The sequence below is a fragment of the Pyxicephalus adspersus genome, chromosome 2 (assembly GCF_032062135.1).
Source record: "Pyxicephalus adspersus chromosome 2, UCB_Pads_2.0, whole genome shotgun sequence".
In the NCBI taxonomy this organism is placed as follows: Eukaryota; Metazoa; Chordata; class Amphibia; order Anura; family Pyxicephalidae; genus Pyxicephalus; species Pyxicephalus adspersus.
The window spans coordinates 119,586,789-119,599,385 of record NC_092859.1 but is presented as its reverse complement, the minus strand read 5'-3'; the positions used below and the strand labels follow the sequence as shown (position 1 = coordinate 119,599,385).

General features: G+C 40.0%; 1 protein-coding gene across 6 annotated transcripts in view; it reads right to left on the bottom strand.

Moving 5' to 3' along the window:
* Positions 1 to 12,597, bottom strand: part of SIN3A (SIN3 transcription regulator family member A) — a 51,051-nt gene that overhangs the window by 32,516 nt on the left and 5,938 nt on the right. For 3 of the 6 annotated variants that reach the window (XR_011919526.1, XM_072402170.1, XM_072402166.1), the window contains exons 2-8: positions 3,541 to 3,752; positions 3,067 to 3,246; positions 2,493 to 2,599; positions 1,998 to 2,277; positions 1,581 to 1,691; positions 847 to 1,113; positions 127 to 279 (exon numbers count right to left, since the gene is read on the bottom strand). Coding sequence is in view for 5 of the 6 variants with exons in the window: in XM_072402170.1 (XP_072258271.1) it covers positions 127 to 279; positions 847 to 1,113; positions 1,581 to 1,691; positions 1,998 to 2,277; positions 2,493 to 2,599; positions 3,067 to 3,246; positions 3,541 to 3,720 (1,278 nt within the window). In the remaining variant the exon portion in view is untranslated. Of the gene's footprint in view, positions 1 to 126; positions 280 to 846; positions 1,114 to 1,580; positions 1,692 to 1,997; positions 2,278 to 2,492; positions 2,600 to 3,066; positions 3,247 to 3,540; positions 3,753 to 6,038; positions 6,060 to 11,731; positions 11,850 to 12,597 lie in introns of those variants that run through there. The other 3 variants (XM_072402167.1, XM_072402168.1, XM_072402169.1) reach the window with 3 other exon arrangements.

Sequence of the window (12,597 nt, the reverse complement as noted above, 5' to 3'; positions counted from 1 at the left end):
AGGATAATCACAAATACCATCCTATTCTCATATCAGCAGAGGATTGATGGATCCGAGGAAGGTTATTAAAAGAGATTGGCATCATTTACACAAACAAAATAAATACCTGTATAGCAGAAAACTTACCACTGAACTATTGGCATCAGGCAGGAACTGTCCAAATTCTGACAACAAGTCTTCCTGATTCTTGAAAAGACGAGCCACTTGAGCATAGACCTCTTGTTCAGTGAGGGCAGGGGTATAGTTTCCTCCTGCTTCCTTAGCATTACGCTGCTCTTTCTAGAAACAGAATTCAGAAACCATAAGAAAATCCAACACAAATTAAGAGGAAAGAATGACACACAACTATTTCATTTGTTTTTAATTACAGATTAACTTAACCAAATATCATATACTTTTGAACTCTCCCTTCCCACAGAACCTATAGGAAACCTTTGAAGTTTTTTTTTTATTGTAGGGTTTTGTCCCTGAAGTGCATGCAAAACCAAACCTTTATTTATTTATTTATTTATTTTTTTAGTAAAGCGAGAAAATGTTAAAGGATTAGACTTTTCAATATTATCGGTGTCCTGCTGGAGAGAGTTATCCTGGCATTCATCAGTTGTTACACTGGCATGTATTGGCTTTAAATTATACTTCAATCATTCAATAAAAACAAGGCCAGTTGACTTATTAAAAAAGACTTCCGCTTTACTAGTTATTCCAATAAACCAGTGCAATCTCTGCATTAGAACTGAGCATCCTAATTTTCTATATACCTCCCGACCACCTTAATAAGGGAAAAAACAAACAAAAAACAAGTTTCCATTCAGCAGATTTGAAGTATATAGACCAGCAAACACTAACCTGGTAGGTATGCAGAATCTCCAAGAAGGCCTTGTAGATATCAGGCTGGCCCTGAAAGCGATTCTTTATTTTGTTTACATAATTGATTGCATGATTGAATTCAACAGGCTGGTTGTTCGGCATTGTAGGTGTAGCTGCAGCTGATGTAGGTGTGGCGTGTGCCAGTGGTCCTGGTGTATGTGGCTGTGCTGGTGGAGATCGGGGAGATGGGTATTGGATTGGTGCGCTCTGTTGGCTGGTTGGTGTATGTGCCTGAGGCGCCACAGGCTGAAAATAAAAAGGCAATATTTTTAAGATTAAGTCAAAAACATGATAAAAATGTATGCAAGAAACGTAATATTTAAATGAGGAAATGTTTTGGTATATATTAGGTTTTGAATAAATTATATATATATGGAATATACAAATTAAGAAGTCAATTACAAATGGTAAATCTCAAAAATGAAGAAGAATTAATGAAGATGAAAAACCCACCACCATGCTGGGAAATGTTTACATGCAAGCAGCAGTTACCAATTTTCCCAGTGTACACCAAGACTTAATTTGTCAAAACCTAAACCATTGTTTAGAGTTTTGAAATTTTAAATTGAAACAGTAATTCCCCCAATAAATAACTATATGAATATGAAGGTCAATAGAATTATACAATTGACCAACTGTTACCATACGTGCCTTTAAAAATCAAGTGGCACCTAATATGTTCTTCACCCACCTATCTTGCACCCTTTTCTTACCTTATTGCTCTTTCCTGGGGTTGGTGGAGGGGCTGCCTGAGTGTTCAGCTGTGAAGGTGGAGGAACCTTAGAGACTGGGGTTTGCAGTTCATGGGTTGGGATTTGATGGACCTGTCCAAGTGTTGTGACATTTACTAGGTCATTTGTTTGCACCTCAGTATTATATCCATTGGAAAGTGTGTTACAGGTAATCAAACATTAAAATTCTTACTGGTGTTTATTAACTAAACCTAATGTACAGGTGCAATAAACTAAAACATACTAAAACAATGAGACCTTATTCTAGTATCTAAAACTGTTCTTCTCATTTGGTTTAAAAACAAAAAACAGATATACAAAAACATTTTTACAATTTTTTTTAAATTTAAAAATGTCATATTTTACACAAGTTGATTACTAAGATTTGTTTCTGCTTACCTTGTTGATCTTTGCTGGAGCTGGTGGTGGCGTTTGGTGTACAGGAGGGGGAGCAGTCTGAGTGGACGGTTGTGAAGGTGGTGGAACTGGGGGGACAGGGGGCTGCAACCCATGAGTGGTGATCTGATGGACCTGTCCAGGAGTGGTGACATTTACCAAGTCGTTTGTTTGCACTTCAATTTTATATCCAGGTGGTAGGAAGGTGTTAAAACCCATAATAAGGTCAGGATGACCTTTGAAGAGCTGGGAAACCCGACTGATGACCCCTGGTGTGTCAATACTACAAAAAGTGAAAAAATAAAGAAGAATTTCAAATGTAGTTTATTTTTGTTTTTATAATTTATGTCTTTATTACCATTTGTTACAATTATCATAGAACAAAGCTATCTACTACATGGCATCAAGCATTCATAGGTGCAATCAATCCGACAATTAGAAAGAGCTTTCTTTCTGTGCATGAACTATGCAATAAGTACTAGACCTGCAAGTACTCACCTTTGGGATTTGAACTCCTTCATAATGTCCAGGAAATCATTGTACACCTGGGGCTGGCTGCCAAATTGCAGTTTCACCTGATCAAGATAGGAAAGTGCATCCTCCACCTGAGGAGAAAAAAAATGTATGAAAACCACACAATATAATATTTATAAGTGAACTAGTTTGAGAAAGGATTATAAACCTTGTAAAACAAGCTCAAGTTAAAATGTTGTGCAGATGCAAACACTGTGCCCCCCCCCCCCCCCCCACTCTGTTCACTAATATTGGGGAAAGCTCCTCCAACCAAGCTACATTATTGGTGTAAGTGGGAGGAGAAAAATTCTCATTCATAATTCTGACAATATACTGATCAGGAATGCCCTATATTCTAATAGATATCTATTAGATTTGAAGCTTATATAAAATTATAGAAAAACATAACCAGTAAACCAGTGTATGGATGGCATAATACTGCCTGACATTTTCAGAAGTCCCAGTCCATTGTGAACAAAGTAACGTACAGGAAGCAAAAAGTATTTAGCTACTACTATATCAAATAAAGTAAAGCCAATCCAAAGAACAAGCCTCTTACCTTCAGTCTCTGGAACTGTTGCCCCTGAGCGGGTGCAGCTGGAGGTGTTGAATGGGCATGACTTTGTACCCCAGGACCCCCATGGCCAGGTACAGGTGTGCTGTGTGGGTGGTGTGGGCCATGAACTGCTGCAAGAGCTGCTTGTCCATGGTTACCAGAGCTTTGAGGCACTGCTGACACCTAAGAATAAAAAAAAAATAGAAACTTATTAACAAAGCTAAAGAACTCTCTCTATAGGATAGTTGTGTTTGTAACCTGTTAACACAATAAAAATCCAACAAACAATGTACAATGGAAAAAAAAAAGGACTACAAAAGTACTGTAAGCAAAAAAAAAAAAAAAAAAAAAAAAAAAAAAAAAAAAAAAANAAAAAAAAAAACACACAACACTAAACAACTAACATAAAACAATTGGAAGAAATAACAAATAGTGACGTATTAAATACAAAACCAAAAGGCAAACAGAATAACTAACCTGATATCCTGGTGTCACAGAATATTGGATGCCCGTTGTGGGCTGCATGCTATCAGCCTGTGGTTCATAAGCCGGAGGAGCAGGAGCAAGGACGCGGTGTTGGTGGGCAAATGGTTCAGTGATTCTGCGAGGCTGAGGCGGGTAGGCAGCTGCCTCTGGATCATCCAGTCTGCGCTTCATCCTGAGAACATAGTCGGGCGCCAGCTATGTACCTATAATAAATTATAAGAGTTATGATGAGTGCTCTGTATAAAAAACAGACATATAACAAAATACATTGATAGAAATGTGTAATTGTTGTACATAACTTTTTATTAGTCTCCAAAAGTTGGTCCGATAATTAGTTTAGCTGTCCAAGATTGGAAAAGGGGTTGGGAAAATCACACAATAACTGAGCTAATTATTTCAGGATGCTTTGCATACGGAAACAGAACATTTTCCATGTTTCAGTAAGGAAATATTGAAAAACACCGAACTGATGCATCCAGAAGAATACATACCTATTCTCATTTATTGATACAATCCCTGTGAAATGCAGCCAACAATCCAGAAAGTTTTTGCAATACAAAAATAAATGCCAGCATGCTGGAACATGTTACAAGTGAACAAATGGATATCTCTTTTAAATAAATGCCACTGAACGGATGTCTCCACATGTTCTTTCTGGTTTTCCTGTTCCTGCTTATATAAATACAAATGTGTGCCCAAGTAAGAACTGAGTAACTTTAGGAATATGCACAAGTTTCTCTATAATCTCACCAGACCAACCTGACCAAATGTCCCACAGGAAAGCTGCATTTATTAAGTAGATATGTCTTTGGGCAAAATCATACCAAAAACAAAACTATTGCAGGGGATGCCTACGTTTTTTTGCTAGCATCTTGCACATACTTCAGAGAAATCAGCAATCTAGTTAACACAAGCAGAAACAACCTTCCTGTACTACTCAGGTGTACAGAACACGCTTCTAGCTTGTCATACTGCATAACTGGGACAGTTTAATAAAAATAAATGGAAATGTTATTGTATATACGCAAGCATAATTCAAGGTTTTTTTGCCCTCAAAAATGCCAATAAAAAAAAAAAAAAAAAAGAGAATCTAAACATTAGCTAATACAAAACACATCAGTAAAATTTTGGCAGATCTTCAGTCTGTTTTGGCAAAAAGGCAACAGTCAACTGTAGTTTGAGACAAAACCCATTTTAGTTTTAAAAACAGTCAAGAAGGGTTAGAACCACTGTCAGGTTTTTACTTGCAGCGTTCCAACTTATTGTACATGCAGAGTTTAGCTTTAAAGCAAGAGTCTGTACGGCTATATAAAACTTACCCAGACTAGACCTAAATTATTCTTTAAAATGTGCATGAAGCTTACAGAAAGCACTTGTTGTACATACTACTCATATAGCTAAAAGCTCACATGAACAAGACAATGCTGCTTAAAACTTGATTATATCTTGGTAACAGGGTGGTTAAAGTGAAAGCCAGCACTTGCATTTAGATCTGTAATAAACTGTTTAGAAACTATTCAAAGACACCCCAAGCCTGCTAAAAGATTTGCTGTGCACCCTGCATTTACATAAGCTGAAACTTGTACAAGTAAGATCTAACCATCCAGGACAATAAAAAACAAAACAGCTGATAAATAAAACCTAAATAGAAGCCTCTTTCATTAGTAGTGGTAGAAGCTGCTCATTTACAGGCAGTCACCAAGATGCCATCACAGCTTTCCATGGACACCAGACGCTCATAATTCCTATCACTTACGCCAACCACCCGCAAAATAAATAAATAAATAAAGGAGGGGTCAGCAAACAGCTGTTTGGTGTTTTTTAAACATTTAAAAAGCAGTTCACTGTTGTATATTATTAGTGGATTTCTGAGCATTTTGACAGAAATTTTGACATTCTGCTCATCTACTAACCACCTGGTGTCACGGTGAGGGAGTTCAGATTCATCAATGGTCTTCTATTAATGCAACTATAACTACAAAAAGTTAGTGTCTGCAGGGTTCCCCCATCTCATTCATGACAAACCATTGTTATGAATGCTGACAAGGAAACTATTTGTCCAACCATCTGCAAATCTATAGGAGCGCAGCAGGTGAAGAGTCTTCCAATAAGATCAGTAATGTGTCCAGGATAAGAAAAAAGCGACAGAATGAAAAATAAATTAAAAATATTTGCAAATTTTAGAATCACGTCCTGTACAACAATTTTTTTTGCCCCATGTAGTCACAGTCAGATGCCAGAAAACAAAATATTACATTTCCCCCTTGGGAATCTGTTCCTTTGGGGTCACGGGCACAGCCCTGGTATTTTGGCAGCTCATGCCATCAGATACCAAAGCATTCTATTTAACATCCCTAGGAGCATTTACAACCTGTTGTATCCCCACCCTACGTCCAAATGTGGCATAAAAGCTGGCAGGAACAGTACGTGTCCGGGGGAGTTTGCAGGTCGGGCTTCTTTTAAAAACAAAGCCACAAGCCATCACTGACCTCCAAAGCTGCAGGTTAGAATAGGAAAGAGTTTGGTTCTGTTCCTCGGTTATGCTATGTTCAGCACAGAAGAGAATGGAAGTCTTCCAAGAAGGGCAATGACAGCAACAAAAAATAAACAAACAAGAGGGTGGTTATCACCTCTTTCTTTTATCCAAAATTAAAACAAATAGCTTTTATCAATATACATAGTCATACAAGTCAGTATCTAACCTTTCACAAGGACCAGCTGTTTGTTTACATGTGAAGGCTGGCAGGCTGCCATAACTTATAGGTGGAGTGGAGTTATCAATGTGTCCAGAAAATTCCTCTTCACAATGCCAACTTGTACTGCCCATTAAATGTAAATGCTCTTTAATTTCTTTAACAATGTTACTTCCATGTGAATAGTTTAGGTTAAAAATTTGCTTAAAGGGATTAAAAACCCTGCAGTTACAGTGTTCCCCCCAGCCCCTTTAAGCCGGGTGCACCAACCGGCACTTTTCAGTTCTTGGGTGGTTACGGATGTGCGGAGTCACAATTCAGGAGCTTCCACTCACCTACAATTTCTTCCCACCCATCTTAAAAAATGTATGGGTTGAGAACCAAAGGTGTATTGGAAATCCAAGATTTTTTTTCCTGAAAAACATGCTCTCTACATATTAGTTACATTGGCAGAATCAATTACACAACTTGCTGACATTGTCCATCACTAGTTAATTCAGGGTTCTCCCCAGGCCCTTTTAGCTGGGCGCACCACCCGGCACTTTTCAGCACGCACCCAGCTGTTTTTGGGTGGTTACTGAAGAGTTTGGTCACAATACAGGGGCTGCCAACCGCCTACAATTTCTTCCCACCCGGCTTAAAAAAATTCTGGGTTGAGCACTGTAACTGCACAACAATAAGTTTCTCAAGGGTTATACTTCTATCTCTATATTGGAGTTTGAAGATTTATAGCCACCCCTTAAATTGTTAAATAGTTAAGGAGAATGAGGGGACAGAAAAAGCAGGGGTTTGTGGCTAAAGAGGATTCAGTGTATTATAATTATGTATTCAATTATACATTTTGTATACATAATTACAGACCGTACATAAGGCACATCCATGGCCCCTTAATCAGTCATGGGGTCTGGATGTTAGTACTTAACATCAGATTCCTAAACACAATACTTGCAACCATGTTCGTTTTCGAAGTGTTATACTCAACGCATTTTGCCTTGGTGGGCTTCTTCAGGGGTGATACTTTGATGCACGGTCCACATAGATGGATAGGCGATTTTGATATATCACCCCTGAAGAAGCCCACCAAGGCAAAACAAAATGGGTATAATACGTCAAAAAACGAACTCGGTTGCAAATATTGTGTTTAGGAATCCATTGCATAGTACCAACATCCAGACCCCATGACTGTTTAATGAGCCATGGATGTGCCTTATGTACTGACTATGTTTATGAAATGTATAACTGAATACATCATTAGAATACATTGAAGCCTTTTTAGCCACAAACCCCTCTTTTTTCCTCATTTCTCCTTAATTATGCACAGCAATAAGGGCATCCCCCAGGGTGTAAAGAATGGCAGGAAACGTAATTGCAGCATTGGCCAATCAAAAAGGCCAAAGACAGAATCCAGAACCCAAAATATGAAAAAAAAAAAAAACGGAGGAAACATGAAGATGGCAGAACACAAAACAGGGAAAGGACAGGTAAATGTAATAATAATAATAATAATAAAAAATAAAAGTTGGCTTCTGTCATAGCCTTGGCTATTAACAAAGTCTAATCCTTTAGGTCAGGTAATCTACAAAAGAATGAAAAATAGAAAGGAGGAAAGCTGTTTTTTTTGCGGCAAAGGTATATTAGCTAAATATAATTTGACAATAATCACGGTGCAAATCACATAATTACAAATAAATTAGTATCAAGAAAAAACAGCCATGTAAATTAACATGGGGGTATGCCTGTCACCTAGAAAATAAACGCCTAAATGGATTTCACAAAAAAAAAAGAAAGAGGAACGTTTTAAACCCGACGCATTTCGCCGATAGGCTTCTTTAAGGGATACAATTGAGATCGCAATAGAACGTTTAGTGGAGGCCATAATAGTCAAAAGAAGAAAAAGGGAAGGAAAGGTAATCCTTAGGTGCAGAGCAAGTAGCCAGATGACTGCGCCGATAGGCGTGCGTACAGGCAGAGCAGGGGAATCGGCAAATATTAGGTACATAGTGTAGTAAGGGTGTCACTCTCTCTCTCTTGCTTTCTATTCAATATACCAAAGTAAAGAAAGACAAAAAACAAAAAAAAACAAAAACTCATGAAGGACTACAAGTTTAAAAGACTGTGTTAGCTGAATCCTGGAATAAGACAATATTGCATTATGGTGTACTCTTATTTGAATTTTTGCATATTTTATTTTGTTGTACTTTGGGCCCCTCTCAGACAGGTGCCTTGGGGTTATGTGCAGTGCCACTGGAATAGAATGGCACCTCACAGACAAGAGCAGAAGTGCTAAATTGCCAGCACACCCACACTGTGTTAATAAATGATGGGGGTCTGGTTTTTGGTTCATTGCCGTGAGTTGGCATCCTATTCAAAATATTTGTCTGTCCTAAAACCGTGAACATTAAAACGGGATCTACCGTAAATGTCTGAAGAAAACACTTCTAGTGCCATCAGGCAGGGATTTCTTGCAGAAAGGGACAGGCGATGTCCCTCAGCAATAAAACACACTCACCTACCTGCTTCCTTTCTTCACCCCCGCGGGGGTTACATCATCCCGGCCCAGCCAATAAAGATGGACAAAGATTTAAACAAGGAAGAGAAGAAGCAATAGGATGCTGGCACCAGTTACTGAATGGGGACAAGGAGTATAAAAAAGGGTTTAGTCACACTTGAAGCTCTTATTTTCTGTGCTAAATTCTAGGAGCAAACAAGTAATAAATCATAATTTCCTTTAAAAAAATGTGGTAATAATGAGATTACTAAACAAGTAGTTAAAGCTATAATAGTAAACTGATTTTATCAGCTGTACTGCCCAAGCTCGACACTGATCAGCTCCACAAGTGTCCTATCTGCCCCAGAAACAGTATCTGAATAAAAGAGTTCTGCTGATAATAAACAGTGTTTTTTGTAGTAAGAAAAACTGCATAGGTGAATATTTATTCCTATCACAATAAGCGTTTTATTGCGTGGTTACAAAGGTTGCAGTGGAGGATTCCCTTACAGTAAATATGATAAATGCCAACACTGTTTATTATGTTTGTGGATCATATGGCAAAGCAAAGTTGTCTTCCTAACTGCAACCAATTATATGACAGTAATTCCACCAAGTAAAATACCATTTCATTTCCTAATTATACAGAAACTATATCAGCAGTATCACTATCTTGTTGTTGTGATAAGTTTCTGGTAAATCTAACGTGCGTTATCCTAATATTGGTAATAGCAGTGTTTCTTGTCCGGGAACCCTTGAAATACTTTTCAGGGCTTAGGGAACTCCTACATTAATTACTATATCCACAGCTCACAGTATAAAATGAGAAGAACGTCACCCTAAAGATGGCCAAAAAGATAATTATTGTCCCTGAAACTGACCTGAGAGACACAAATTGCTCAAGGAACCCCCAGCAACCTATGGAGGAACCCTGGCTTAAGGCATTGATTGACTCTGTGACAGTAAAGCCCCAGCTTGGTATGCCAATTATTGCTCACCACTTTGCTGACCGAGATAATGAATGTAAAACCCCCAAACAAATAGAGATCTTTTATTTTCAAGAAATATTTTACCCTTGTGCTGCTAAATGATTTAACTATTTGCTGGCAGTCACATAGGCAATATATTGATTTGAGCAGCCTGAAGGCTTAAGCTGTACACTAAGGGCACTTCAGGCTGCTGGTGCTGCAGTCATAGTTTACTTCCTGTTTGGATCCCACATTGTCGTCATGTGTTCCTGGGTACATGTAGGAAATACACAAGGTTGTGTTTATTTGGAAGCATGGGAAAGCTGACCATACACAGCAATGACTGGTAAAGTCACTACTAAAACACGTAAGAAAAGATAAATATATGTGTGATCACTTGTGTCAACTTTGGAATCGCAGCTTGTAAGTCAGAATGTACATAATGTAAAATAAATTGGACTACAGCACATCATAAATGATACAAATGAGTTATATTTATTTAAACTACATAATAAATACCATAAGTAGGTCTTATCTGTATACTACAATTACCTGCACACCGAGTTATGTTATTTAATATGTAGTTTTTTTAAATATAAAACTTATGTATCATTTATAATGTACCATAGTCCAATTTAATTTACATTGTGAAAGGCAGAATGTACAAAAGCTGCGATACCAAAGTTCTTATAGAACCCAAAGTTGACACAAGTGATGTACACACACATATATTTATCTTTTGTTACATGTTTTAGTAGTTACATTTTGTACATTTTGCCTTTCACAAGTGGAGATTCCAAAGGTAAAACTAATACTGCTTGCCAATACCATTCTGCAGACTTTGTATCTGGTTATTGGTAACAATATATAGAGATGTGTCATCCTGTAAACATTTTCATCTAGTTATTGTACCAACACAACACAGTCGGCTTCACTGGGCTGCCATGCTGATCCCATGACTAATGTATACGGTGGTTGGTAGAAAGCATGAAGGTAATTGGAAGGAAATGTCAGTCTTTAAAGTAAAACTAAATCCGTGTTCCAAAGCACTTTCTTCTCTTCTTATTCCGGGAAAACTTTGGCCAGGACGGTGTAACTCCTGCACAGTTCATTCACCCCGGCCCATGCGCCCGGCTATGACACCAGAAAACCGTAGCCGGTAAGATACATGACTGCGAAGGGGACATCGCCTGCCTCTTTCTGCAATCATGGCCACCTGGTCATACAAACCCAAAAACTTAAAGTTTAGTTCCAGTTAGGTGAGAAGCTTTCCAGTGATGACAATAGTGATCACACATTCACATAGGGGGATCCTTGAGGCTTCCATTGCAGCTACTGATCACCCATTTAGAAATATGAAGATTTCTGACCTCCACAATGTGAATAGTAATTCAGAGACACGGGGGCTCATCAGATCAGCATGGGAGCCAAGCTGCATGTGTTGCATTACATGATGACCTGTCTATACATTGTTACAATGTCTTCTGATTGTTATTGCCGAGCACATCCTCCCACAGGCTATACAATGTGTATCTCAGACACATCCTCTTCCGTGTACATGGGAGGAGAGGCATCGGATGCTGCAAGCTGGCAGTGCCCGGTGTATGATGGAGCGGGCACTGACCACATGGCACCGGATGACCCCGGCGGCACCTCTGGCCAGACTACATCTGCTGTGGCCATGTGACCCGGCCGTGCTCCGCCCAGAGCCCCTCTCCGCGCAATGCCAGGACAATCAGCATCTTCCCCGATGCCGGCCTCACCTCTCCCGGTCACATCGATGTATCGGATTGTGCTACAACCTACCGTCAACCCACCGAAACTAAACAGCAGCGGCGGCCCGACCCCAGCCACCCTCCACAACATTATGAAGCCACCTCCCCGTCATATACACAGCCGGTCCCTTACCATATCTCCCCCCCCCCCCCGGTACAGTTGCCACCTTGCAGACCCCACGAGTCTGCCACATTGCTACACCCACCCCTCAACTTAATCCAAGGAGTCACGCTACACTCCAATTCGCGCCTTCCTACCTTTTTCTGAGATAATGTACTCGGTTCCGGTCTCCGGTAATCGCCTGCCCGCTGCTCTCTGTCACCGAAGAAATCCCGCCTCCAACACCCAGCACTGGGCGCCACCGAACGCGACAGCTTATTCGTCAAATACAAACGCCCATCAAAAAGGGCATCCAATAAGATACCGAACCAGAGCAGATAGGCGGGGCTGCAGGGCGGACCAAGAGGCCACGCCTTCCCCCTCAGCTCTTGCAAGCAGGCGCAAGCGGAAAATGGCCGTCAATGGACTAAAAAGCGAGAGCCCGCCCACGAGCCTCTTGTCAATCATACAATACAGCACCGCCCACGATAATCGCTATTGGTTAGTGGACAGCGATCTAGGCGTGAAATTGTGAGAAAACCGATTGTGGAAGCGACGCCCTCACCTACAAACACGCCCCTCTTTACCCTGCTAGAGGATGGAAGCCCAGAGATGGTGGAAGCTGCGAGAGATGTCTGGCCCGGGAGAACCGGCCGATAGCAAGGGCAGAACGGCTCAATGAAGGCCGGGGGGAGAGGGCAGATAAATGGCGGCCACACTAAAGCCAGAGAGCGATAATTAGCAGCATTAGAGTGAAGGGTTTTTATTATTCTTATCTTTTTTGGTCACCCAGACTTTAGGTGCCATATGGGTGACCTCTATAGGGGCCCCTCCATCACTATATATCCTCTATAGGGGCCTTCCATCACTATATATTTTTTATAGGGGCCAAGTACAGCCCTCCCCCATTACTATATATCCCTCCATAGGTGCCGAGTACAGCCCCCCCCATTACTATATATTCCTCTATAGGGGCTGAGGACAGGGACACTTTATTACTATATATCCTCCATAGGGACAGAGG